Below are 12,423 nucleotides of genomic sequence, written 5' to 3'. Positions count from 1 at the left end.
GAGATTTCCGAATAGAATGCTTTTTATTCCTCCAAACAAATCTAAGTATAACAGAATTTACTTTTTCATGTTATTAGAATAAATAAATAGGGACTGACTTGGCTAAATGATTCTCGATAAACCATCAGTCTTGGACAAAAGAATACGACCCAAAATTGAGATATTGTCACATCTGCTCCTGCTACGCCCTCAGGTGTTCATCCGGTGTCTTCTTGACCTGCAGTTACTCCCCCTGTACACACTCTCTCTCTCCCTCTCCCTCTCTGTGTGATTGTGTGGTTGGAGACAGGTGTGCTGGAGTCAGAGCAGATCCCTACCAGCTGCAACTTGTTCCATAATCAAGACCTCTACAAAAACTCAGTCCTTCCACTTCCTCTCTGCCAGATTGTAGTCTCTGCTCAGTCAGTTTGTGATTCTAGCCATGTATGATTAGTCAAGATCCTGTTACGCTGCTGTGCCTGTTTCCTTGCATGACACAGTTTATCTTGTCATTGCAGTTTACCTCTCTGTCTCCTGTTCCACATCTCACCACCCAACTACCTTGCTCTGGATTTTACTTACCACAACTACCTTGGATACCCCTCAGGACCTGTTAAGCCTGTTCTACTCAGCTAACTTCAACCTCAGTCTCCACATCTGGTTTATCTGCAACTCATCTGAGCTTCCCTGGATCTGCACTCCATATCTCTCTGTGTAACAATAAATAATTTGGTTCATTCATCACTGTTTCCTCTTCTGAGTCTGCTCTTGGGTTCCCCTGTGTCGCTCCGCTTAACAGATATCACTTTGCAGCCACTGACTTAATGAAACTCATGGAATTAATCCTATTTTTGATGTTAAACAATTTTCCAAAGGTTTTTGGTGATAACAATTCCAAAATATTTAACTTTTTAACAGGTATGGAGGCAATGTTGTCGGAGTCACAAATGAATTGGCGTGAGATCACATTTGTTAATGTTGAGAGTCAACCCAGAGGCCATAGAAAATATCTTGATTCTGTCAATAGCCAAGGGAATAGTCGCCCTATCCTTTCGGAAAGGGCAGTATCATCTGCAAATTGACTGTTATATCTTTACCAAAAAAGCAGTTCTCCGTTGAAATATGGCTAGTATATATGTGGCAAAAATAAATAGGGTTGTCCAATTTCCCCTCTGTCTAAGTCTTCTAGCAATAGAGAAACGAGGGGATGTGCCATTACTCAGTTACTGAGATGCTAGTATTATACATCCTTATCACTTTACAGAAATTCTCCCCGAACCCAAAAGTAGAGAGTTGTAAATAAAAAGTTGTGTTCTAAAGTGGCAAAAGTCTTTAAAAAACTATATGAAGCCGTCTTCTATGAATTCACTGTAATCTAAAATATTTAAAACCAATCTTACATGGTTATGAATACTCCTTTAATGAAGGCTGATTGAGTTTCACTAATTATATCATCAAGGCCTTGTTTCAGCTTATTGACATAGACATGGGCTTGTAATTTAAAGTCAGTTGCCAATAACTTGATTGCTATCCAGTTGTCCAGGTAAAGAGAGTCCTTTGATTTGGGTATAAGAACTATTATTCCCTGTCTCAACACTCAGGATCTAGGCCTATTTCAAACTATTGCGTTAGTAAAACTAACATAAAGTGCTTTCATTTGCGTTCATGAGTAGCCTATATTTTGTTATAAATCTTGATTTGGTGTGCATGATGAGTATTCTTGGGAGGATCGGGGGCATGACATGTGAGAGTGTCTCTCGCATGGGTTCAGTGTGTTCGGGTGGTGTTGCCATGACAAGCCGGTTGATGTGGTTTCCATGGAAATTCAGTTCTTACGAAATGATGGCCAAAAATGAGTTCATTCAGTCAGAAAGATAGAGAGATTTTTATAGATTTATACACAAGTTAAATTGCCGGTTTTATCAGAGGCTCTACATATTGCAGGCAATATTACATTTAGGCCTGCTCTGTTGCCTAAATTTAGTGCAACCACAACATGCAGGCTGCACACATCTTATGTCACACTGTGGGGCCTATTTTATTGTATTCAGAATCTGAATTAAAACCTAGATTTCTGGATCCAACTACTCCAATGAAATAATTGATTTTCTAAGTCACTGTTCATGTTATGGACACAAGAGGTTGACACTAATATGCAAACGTTTTCAATTGTACGAGTCAACACATTAGGTTTTTTAGAAGTTGTCATTTTAATAAATATATAAATACTTTAAAAATACAACGTGTTGGAACAAGCAGAGCAATACAGAAAAATAAAAATAAAATTCATACATCTTTTTTCCCATTCAATCATTTTCCCTTCATATCAAATTCATTTTCAACCATACCAATTGCTCACATTACAATTAAAAAAATATATCCCATCAGAACAAATAACAGATATATAAACTTTCACTTCTTATCAAAATATATGCATTTTTCCCTTTCGGTAAGGTGGATATGTATAATTAACTTGTTGTTAATGTCAAGGTCATAGATGTAACTATTCATGGTCGGTTTCAGTAGCAAGTTGATTGGCAGGTATCCCTGCCAATGGAATGATAGGAGTGTCCATGGTCATTGTGATCTAGTCTGTGTTTCAAGGGTTCCTATTGGTCACTAGTGTTGCTGGGGTTGGTTGACTTGACCCATGAACAGAACAGCACCTGGGATGGGAAAACAAATATATTTTATATTAGAGAAAGAACAAGGTAGGAAGTATGTCAATGTGTCAGAGGGACAAAGATAATTCCAACAAGATCATGCAGTATATGAATTTACTCAAACGTGTATGCAGTTGTATAAAGAGGGCACAGCTAGCTAGACTTATGGTGAGTGGAGACAGTGGATAACCAAGGCTAACATGTTTTTTTTTTTACATAGATGGTGATGTAGCAACAGGAAGAAGGTGGCACCTTAATGGGGGAGGACGGGCTCATGGTAATGACTGGAGTGGAATCAGCGGAATGGTATCAGATACATCAAACACGTGGTTTGCATGTGTTTTTTGCCATTCCATTTGCGCCATCCCAGCCATTATAATGAGCCGTCTTCTCCTCAAAAGCCTCCACTGTGATGTAGGTATAGTAGGGGAAACTCACCTGTGGACTTGTGATGGATGAGGAAGAGGAAAGGTCTATTCATTGTGATCTCCTCTACAGCCATACGAGAGAACAGGATGGCAGCTGGAAAGAGGAAAAAGACAGGAGAGGAGACGATGCAGTCAAAACACAACTCAGATACTATCATCAATTCATCCTCAATGTATTGTCTTTACGTGCCTCTCTATGATAGGCAATGCAGTCAAAACACAACTCTCTATTATTTATTATTGTAAAGTTACCATCAATTCCTTATGAATTACCATAGCATACATCCATATCACAGGAGGCTGCTGAGGGGAGGACGGCTCATAATCATGGCTGGAATGGACGGAATGGAATGGCATTGGATACCATTGTTGGATACCATTCCATCCATTCTGTTCCAGCTATTATTATGAGCCCGTCCTCCCCAATTAAGGTGCCACCGGCCGCCTGTGATCCATATAATAAATACTGAATTGAGTCTGTCATCAACATGTAGTCCATGGATCCTTTACCTGTAGCAGCTGATCCCTTAGTTCCCTCCTCGTTCACCTCAATCTTGACTTTCTGTAGAACCTTGGACACACACAGAGGCTGCTCAGCTGAAAGAGAGGGAGAGAAAGAGAGGGAGGGAGGTTATATTCTTTTGTCTAAAAAGAATAAGAAAACATACAGTATATTTGTTGGACACTGATTATATAGAAGTGGAATGCTAGTGTGGATATTGGAGCCCTTCCTATTCCATAGGCCCTGAGCCGGGTCATAACAGTGCACTGCGTAGTAAACAGAATTCCACTTCAGACACCAAGCACTAACTGATGAATAGTAATGGTAAGGTACTCACTGGTGATGCGTGTGAAGTCTGCCTTGGCCAGGTTGAACATATCCCCCAACCCCATCTTGATTAGAATAGACTTCAGATCCACCTCAGTGTCCAGGGTGAACCTAGGCAGGGCCAGTTGACGTTTAACGCTCCTCAGCTCCTGTCTCCACTGCTGCAGCCGTTGGGTGGTCAGCTCGCTACTGAGTGAGCTCACTGGCGTCTCGGGCTCGAAGGGGGAGACCAGCAGCATGCTCAGGGACTCGCCTTCGTACGGAACCTCGATGACGTCGTAGTCCACGCCATCGGGGGTCACGAACTCACCTGTAGAGGAGGAGAGGAGAGATGGAGGTTGGATTAGTTTTGTTTTGATTGGTGGAGGTAGCAGTCATGATTTGGTTTAAACACTATAGCTGCTGGCTTGGGGCTGACTTGTATGAATGACTGTTGAAGAGTACATACCCTAAGAGTCTTAACTGTAAAATTATGTCAATGGGAGATGCGAGTTACGTGCACAGATCTCATGTCCTGTGAGTGAGGTCTTCTTAAAGTAACACGAGTGTTTACACACAAAAAAGGCTGGATTAAAAGGGAAACTCTGAAGTGTTTCCGGTGCCGACGTGCTACCCACCGTATTTGAAGCGGTGTGTGAGCCTCATCATGGGTACGGGCACAGAGCTGCCGTTGGCACAGTGGAATAGCCTCTCCTCTGTCATCTTTGGGTCAAAGGGCACCTTCCATAGCCCCTGGAAGTGAAGGGCGTTCAGCAGGACCATACGGGTCTCATCGGTCAGCGCACCGGAGGACAGGAATGAAGGGATGGTACCTGAGAGGAGAGAGAGGTATGGAGGTTTGTTGAGACAGTGGGGTCAGTGCTGACACAAATGTTTGATGTCATGGTCAAATTGACGAATAAAGTATATTCCATTCTGTTCTATTCTATTCTATTTATTCTATTCCATTCCATTCTATCCTCATTCTGATGAATACTAAACTATCCTCCACTTTGTGTCATCTGTGAAGGTGTACTGTATTCAGTACTACTGTATCTCACCTGCAGTGTGGTCAGAGACCCAGGCGTTGATGATGTCCAGGGCCTGGTCTGGCCTGGAGAAGTCCAGCTGGTGAGGGGAGGCCTGGAAGGCTTTCCCCAGCCCCCTCCTGAAGCCTTTCTCCAGAGTCATCTTTCTCTCCACCATGACGCCGCTGGCCAGCTCCACTCCCTCCTCACTGGAGATGTCCCGCTGGAGAAGACGCTGCTGACGCGCCATCCCTCTCTCTGGAGGAGGAGAGAAGGATTCATTGATTAATTGATTTTAATTTCTGGTTCAAGGTACAAAGAAGGCTGGAGAGAAAGAGGAGGAGGAGGTAGAGGAGAGGAGAGAATGAGAGAATGAATGAGTCACAATTGCATAGAGAGATGTTGAGATAGTGGGAATCAAATCTAATTTTATTCATCAGATGCTTCGTGGACTAACAGTGACATGCTTACTTATTGGCCCTTCCCAACAATGCAGAGAGAAAGAAAATAGAGAAATAATAGAAAAGTAAAACAATAACAAAACTAGTAATAGATACATGATGACTGGGCTATATACAGGGGTACCAGTACCAAGTCGAATGTTGCTAGTCATTAGATTCTCTTTTTGTTCTGAATATGTCAGCCTACGGTTATGTCATCGTCAAGGCTACCATTGGTATTGCTTTGTAAATGTCCCCTATGTTATCAGACACACAGCAGCCATCCTTCCTTGCCTTGTAGTGAGAAACCCAATTTGGCGTTCAGGGTCTTCAGGGTGTTGCCCCCAGCTCCCAGCTGTGCCATGCCCAGAATGGTGGCCACGCCGTAGGGGGAGAAGGCCAGGTTAGACCCCTTGGAGTTCTGGGCCACCTGGGAAAAGACCCGCATCCCAAAGTCTGTCTGTTTCTCCTGGAGGTTAGAGATGGCGGCTCCGGACAGGCCGAGGAAGAACCACACGTACAGGCACAGCATCCTGGGGAGAGATGGAGGAGAGGGGGAGGAGAAGGTTAGAGGACTCTAACAACATTATATACAGGTAAAGCATTCAAAGGAGAGAGGGAGGAGAGGAGAGAGCGATTAGTGAAATGATAGAGAGATCTAACAATATTGTGTAAAAGGAAATGAGGAGAGGAGAGGAGAGGAGAGGAGAGGAGAGGAGAGGAGAGGAGAGGGAGGAGAGGAGAGGAGAGGAGAGGAGAGGAGAGGAGAGGAGAGGAGAGGAGAGGAGAGGAATATTAGTGAAATGATTGAAGGATCAAAGAAGAAATATGAAATATCTGTCAGATGCTTAGCTGTACAAGAGTGTTACCCGAGGGGTTACGTATAAAAACGTTAATACCATATGTTTTCTTGAAACACCCAGGTCAGTTTTTGAGTCAGCATAAAATACCTTGCAGTTGGCACACTTTCTGCTGGCTAGCTATTAGAATTTAGAACCCTTTTAAAAAGCATTCCACAGCTTGTTCATAGCTAAATCTGTTCGTAGTTGAGCTAAATGCTCATTCCACCAGACTAGTACAACCAGAGGTATGTTACAACACTTCTGGAGGAAGGATAGTAAATCAGAATAGTTCACATTGGGTCATATTCACTAGGCACAAATGGAAGGAAACGGACTGAAACAGGACTTGTCCAATAAGAAATGTACATTTTACTGTTGGATTGCTATGGTGTGCACTAATTAATATGACCCTGGTTCTCAATGGAAAACAGACCTTGGCACAGAGACACAGTGGCCCTGGCATTGGAATGCTGTGGGTACAGACAGACATGGGTGAGACAAAACAAGAGACAAGACACAGGTGCTAGCCTTGAACATGCGGGTGTGAGACAGAAAGAGGGAGAGAGAGAGAGAGAGAGAGAGAGAGAGAGAGAAGGGGGAGAGAAAAAGAGAGAGAGAGATAGAGAGAGAGAGCGAAAGGGAGCGAGAGAGCGAGAGGGAGTGAGAGAGAGAGAAAGAAAGAGACGGAGAGAGAGACGGAGAGAGAGAGAAAGAGAGACAGACAGACAGACAGACAGACAGACAGACAGACAGACAGACAGACAGACAGACAGACAGACAGACAGACAGACAGACAGACAGACAGACAGGCAGACACGCAGACAGAATGTGAGTGTGTGTGAGTGAGAGAGAAAGAGAGACAGACAGACAGACAGAATGTGAGCGTGAGTGAGAGAGAGAAAGAGAGACAGACAGACAGAATGTGAGCGTGAGTGAGAGAAAGAGAGACAGACAGACAGAATGTGAGCGTGAGTGAGAGAGAGAGAGAGAGACAGACAGACAGAATGTGAGTGTGTGTGAGAGAGAGAAAGGGAGACAGAAGTGTGTTAGAAAGTAGATAGGATGAAGTTGAGCTGCTGAGCGGGGGTGGGGGGGGGGGGGGGGGGGGGGGTCCTACACTAGTGTTGTCTACTACTCCTCTACTCAGGCTCCCCCAGTTCAAACGTAAAGGTCTGCAGGTTCTGTTTGTCCAACTTGACTCACCTCTCGTCCTGTCAAAAGCCCTTTCACTGTGTGGTGACTGACCTAGTGACTGGACAACAGACAATAGCTGTGCCACGGGACTTCTACAGAACAGTCTACTGAAGTTCACTGTTCAAATATTGACTCTGATACCATGGCGTTGTTGAATACTCGTTTCTGATTGGCTTGAAGGGAAATAAAACTCTGAGATAGTTTATAGACACCCGCGGACAGACAGACGGTAAATATGTTTCCATTTAGCGATTTGGTACATAATAATAACAACAACAAATTACATTTCTAAGCAGTTTGCATGAGGGGCATATTCTAAGATGTGATAAAACCTGTTCTAAAGAATAGAATAATCCAAACTCACTCTTAAATTGAAGTTGAAGTGTTGAAAGATGAACTTGTTGAAGATGAACTTGAGAGTCGCTTGAGTAGCTCTTGAGTTGCTTGAGAGTTGCTTGAGAGTCGCTGTAATAGTAGTGGGTCAGTCTTTTCCCTGTGCGTTAGAAGAGAATCACCGGTTGAGTGTGAGTGTGTGAGTGAGAGGTCTACTGGTTTTTATAGCGTAGTCGTAGCGACATGCTTCCCCACAGGCCACTCCCTCTTCCCTCTAGGCCCCGCCCCTGTAGACACGCGCCGAGAGGAAGTTATTAGTGTCTATGAGGTCATCATCCGTAACTGTCTGGACGGGCCTCACTCCTTAGTGAGGCTGTGGCACACACACATGTGCAAACCCACACACACACACACATACATGCACACACTCGTACATAGACACACACTAGTGCACCCACATACACACTCTCTCTCACTCTCTGACACACACACTCACTTATGTTCTTTGTCACTCTCTTTATATCTCACAGACACATTTTTCTCTTTGTTTCTTTTTGCACTCGGAGAAAGAGAGTGAAGGAGTACGTCCAGTCATGCTGTTTACTCAGGGGAGTTGGGAGCGCCCACTGTCTGGCAAGGGCTGCTGGGAAGAAAAAAATCCCTACTCACCAACTGGCCGATGTCCAGTTCATGCTTACTAAACCAATGTAACCATTGTTATCTTTAGAAATGCCCTCACTGACTATTCATGTTTAAGAGAATTCAAGTGTGTACGGCTTAAAATAGGGGTTTTATGAGAGGAGAGGAACTGAGACGGACGGACAGAGAGAGAGAGAAAGTTTTTATTGTTTATTTAATTTTTGTTTATTATCTATGTTTGCGATGCCAATAAAGCCCTTATATTGAATTTAATTGACAGAGAGAGGTTGTATACACCTTTCCACCAAGGAATCCCACTGAGAAAGAAAGCTCTCTCATTAAAATGTTCTGCTTGTTCCACCTTGTAGTGTGTCTACTCATTCATCATCATCTCTCTCTCTCTCTCTCCCTCTCTCTCTCCCCCCTCTCTCTCCCTCTCTCTTTCCCTGACAACCACTCTTTCTCTCCCTTTCTCTCTCTCCCTCTCTCTCTCTCCCCCTGCCAACCCCTCTCTCTCTCCAACTTTCTCTCTCTGCCAACCCCTCTTTCTCTCCCTCTCTCTCTCTGTCTCTCAATTTAAGGGCTTTATTGGCATGGGAAACATATGTTAACATTGCCAAAGCAAGTGAAGTAGATCATTAACAAAAGTGAAATAAACAATAAAAGTTCCCAAAGAATAAAGACATTACAAATGTCATATTATGTGCAAATAGTTAAAGTACAAAAGGGGAAAAAAATAAACATAAATATAGGTTGTCTTTACAATGGTGTTTGTTCTTCACTGGTTGCCCATTTCTTGAGGCAAAAGGTCACAAATATTGCTGTTGTGATTGCACACTGTGGGATTTCACCAAATGGATATGGGAGTTTATCAAAATTGGGTTTGTTTTCAAATCCTTTGTGGATCTGTGTAATCTGAGGGAAATATATGTCTCTAATATGGTCATACATTTGGCAGGAGGTTAGGAAGTGCAGCTCAGTTACCACCTCATTTTGTGGACAGTGTGCACATAGCCTGTCTTCTCTTGAGAGCCAGGTCTGCCTACGACAGCCTTTCTCAATAACAAGGATATGCTCACTGAGTCTACATAGTCAAAGCTTTCCTTAAGTTTGGGTCAGTCACAGTGGTCAGGTATTCTGCCACTGTGTTCTCTCTGTTTAGGACCAAAAACTGTAGAATTCTAGTTTGCTCTGTTTTTTTGTTAATTCTTTCCAACGTGTCAAGTAATTATATTTTTGTTTTCTCGTGATTTGGTTGGGTCTAATTGTGTTGCTGTCCTGGGGCTCTGTGGGGTCTGTTTGTGTTTGTGAACAGAGCCCCAGGACCAGCTTGCTTAGGGGACTCTTCTCCAGGTTCATCTCTCTGTAGGTGATGGCTTCGTTATGGAAGGTTTGGGAATCGCTTCCTTTTAGGTGGTTGTAGAATTTAATGGCTCTTCTGGATTTTGATAATTAGTGGGTATCGGCCTAATTCTGCTCTGCATGCATTATTTGGTGTTTTAAGATGTACATCGAGGATATTTTTGCAGAATTCTGCATGCAGAGTCTCAATTTCGTGTTTGTCCCATTTTGTGAATTCTTGGTTGGTGAGCGGACCCCAGAACTCACAACAATAAAGGGCAATGGGTTCTATAACTGATTCAAGTATTTTTAGCCAGATCCTAATTGGGATGTTGAATTTTATGTTACTTTTGATGGCATAGAAGGCCCTTCTTGCCTTGTCTCTCTGCTCGTTCACATCTTTGTGGAAGTTACCTGTGGCGCTGATGTTTAGGCTGAGGTATGTATTGTTTTTTGTGTACTCTAGGGCAACGGTGTCTAGATGGAATTTGTATTTGTGGTCTTGGCAATACCATAATTTTGGTCTTGCTGAGATTTACTGTCAGGGCCCAGGTCTGGCAGAATCTGTGCAGAATATCTAGGTGCTGCTGTAGGCCCTCCTTGGTTGGGGACAGAAGCACCAGATCATCAGCAAACAGTAGACATTTGACTTCAAATTCTAGTAGGGTGAGGCCGGGTGCTGCAGACTGTTCTAGTACCCTCGCCAATTCGTTGATATATATGTTGAAGAGGGTGGGGCTTAAGCTGTATCCCTGTCTCACCCCACGGCCCTGTGGGAGGAAATGTATGTGTTTTTTGCCCATTTTAACTGCACACTTGTTGTTTGTGTACATGGATTTTATAATGTCATATGTTTTACCCCCAACACCACTTTCCATCAATTTGTATAGCAGACCCTCATGCCAAACTGAGTCAAAAGCTTTTTTGAAATCAACAAAGCATGAGAAGACTTTGCCTTTGTTTTGGTTTGTTTGTTTGTCAATTAGGGTGTGCAGGGTGAATACATGGTCTGTTGTACGGTAATTTGGTAAAAAGCCAATTTGACATTTTCTCAGTACATTGTTTTCGGTAGTTACGGTAGTTATTCGGGTCAAATTTGTCTCCACTTTTGTGGATTGGGGTGATCAGTCCTTGGATCCAAATATTGGGGAAGATGCCAGAGCTAAGGATGATGTTAAAGAGTTTCAGTATAGCCAATTGGAATTTGTTGTCTGTATACTTGATCATTTCATTGAGAATACCATCAACACCACATGCCTTTTTGGGTTGGAGGGTTTTTATGTTGTCCTGTAGCTCATTCAAGGTAATTGGAGAAACCAGTGGGTTCTGGTAGTCTTTAATAGTTGATTCTAAGATTTGAATTTGATCATGTATATGATTTTGTTCTTTGTTCTTTGTTATAGAGCCAAAAAGATTGGAGAAGTGGTTTACCCATACATCTCCATTTTGGATAGATAATTCTTCGTGTTGTTGTTTGTTTAGAGTTTTCACATTGTCCCAGAAGTGGTTAGATTCTATGGATTCTTCAATTACGTTGAGCTGATTTCTGACGTGCTGTTCCTTCTTTTTCCGTAGTGTATTTCTGTATTGTTTTAGTGATTCACCATAGTGAAGGTGTAGACTCAGGTTTTCTGGGTCTCTATGGTTTTGGTTGGATAGGTTTCTCAATTTCTTTCTTAGATTTTTGCATTCTTCATCAAACCATTTGTCATTGTTGTTCATTTTCTTTGGTTTTCTATTTGAGATGTTTAGATTTGATAAGGAAGCTGAGAGGTCAAATATACTGTTAAGATTTTCTACTGCCAAGTTTACACCTTCACTATTACAGTGGAACGTTTTACCCAGGAAGTTGTCTAAAAGGGATTGAATTTGTTGTTGCCTAATTGTTTTTTGGTAGGTTTCAAAGCTGCATTCCTTCCATCTATAGCATTTCTTAATATTACTCAGTTCCTTTGGTTTTGATGCCTCATGATTGAGTATTGCTCTGTTCAAGTAGACTGTGGTTTTGCTGTGGTCTGATAGGGGTGTCAGTGGGCTGACTGTGAACGCTCTTGAGAGACTCTGGGTTGAGGTCAGTGATAAAGTAGTCTACAGTACTACTGCCAAGAGATGAGCTATAGGTGTACCTACCGTAGGAGTCCCCTCGAAGCCTACCATTGGCTATGTACATACCCAGCGTCCGACTGAGCTGCAGGAGTTGTGACCCGTTTTTGTTGGTTATGTTGTCATAGTTGTGCCTAGGGGGGCATATGGGGGAGGGAACGCTGTCTCTCTCTCTCCCTCTCTCTATGCCACCAACCCCCCTCTCCCTCTCCCTGCCAAACCCTCTCTCTCTCATTCTCTCTCCCACCAACCCTTCTCTCTCTCCCACCAACCTCTCTCTCTCATTCTCTCTCTCCCACCAACCCCTCTCCCTCTCACTCTCCCTGCCTACCCTTCTCTCTCCCTCTCCCTGCCAACCTCTCTCCCTCTATCTCTCCATCTCTCTCTCCCTCTCTCTCTCCCTGCCAACCTCTCTCTCCCTCTCTCTCTCCCTGCCAACCCCCCTCTCTCTCTCCCCCTCTCTCTCTCATTCTCTCTCTCCCACCAACCTCTCTCTTTCTCTCTCCCACCAACCGCTCTCCCTCTCTCTCTCACCAACCTCTCTCTCTCTCTCTCCCACCACTCTCTCTCTCCCTCTCTCTCTCCCACCAACCTCTCTCTTTCTCTCTCCCACCAACCGCTCTCC

General features: G+C 43.4%; 1 protein-coding gene across 1 annotated transcript; it reads right to left on the bottom strand.

The window, feature by feature from the left end:
• Positions 1–2,165: 2,165 nt before the first annotated feature.
• LOC106577897 (plasminogen activator inhibitor 1) lies at positions 2,166–7,917 on the bottom strand. Its single transcript, XM_014156332.3, has 8 exons — positions 7,747–7,917; positions 5,641–5,879; positions 4,940–5,164; positions 4,517–4,711; positions 3,910–4,209; positions 3,581–3,667; positions 3,081–3,164; positions 2,166–2,645 (listed from the first exon to the last, which is right to left on the bottom strand). The coding sequence occupies exons 2-8, from the start codon at positions 5,876–5,878 to the stop codon at positions 2,599–2,601; spliced, it is 1,176 nt and encodes a 391-aa protein (XP_014011807.1). The 5' UTR covers position 5,879; positions 7,747–7,917; the 3' UTR covers positions 2,166–2,598.
• Between the last annotated feature and the right edge of the window lie 4,506 nt (positions 7,918–12,423).

The sequence above is a fragment of the Salmo salar genome, chromosome 18, assembly GCF_965601325.2.
Source record: "Salmo salar chromosome 18, fSalSal1, whole genome shotgun sequence".
Taxonomy (NCBI): domain Eukaryota; kingdom Metazoa; phylum Chordata; class Actinopteri; order Salmoniformes; family Salmonidae; genus Salmo; species Salmo salar.
This window is presented reverse-complemented; position numbering and strand designations above follow the sequence as displayed.

Bases quoted from the DNA above. Each gene is read 5' to 3' on its own strand.
- LOC106577897 (XM_014156332.3), bottom strand. From the start codon at position 5,878: ATGCTGTGCCTGTACGTGTGGTTCTTCCTCGGCCTGTCCGGAGCCGCC. The intron at 4,712-4,939 runs GTGAGATACAGT...CTCTCCTCTCAG, and splicing joins GGTCTCTGACCACACTGCAG to GTACCATCCCTTCATTCCTG. The intron at 2,646-3,080 runs GTGAGTTTCCCC...TTCCCATCCCAG, and splicing joins CATCCATCACAAGTCCACAG to GTGCTGTTCTGTTCATGGGT.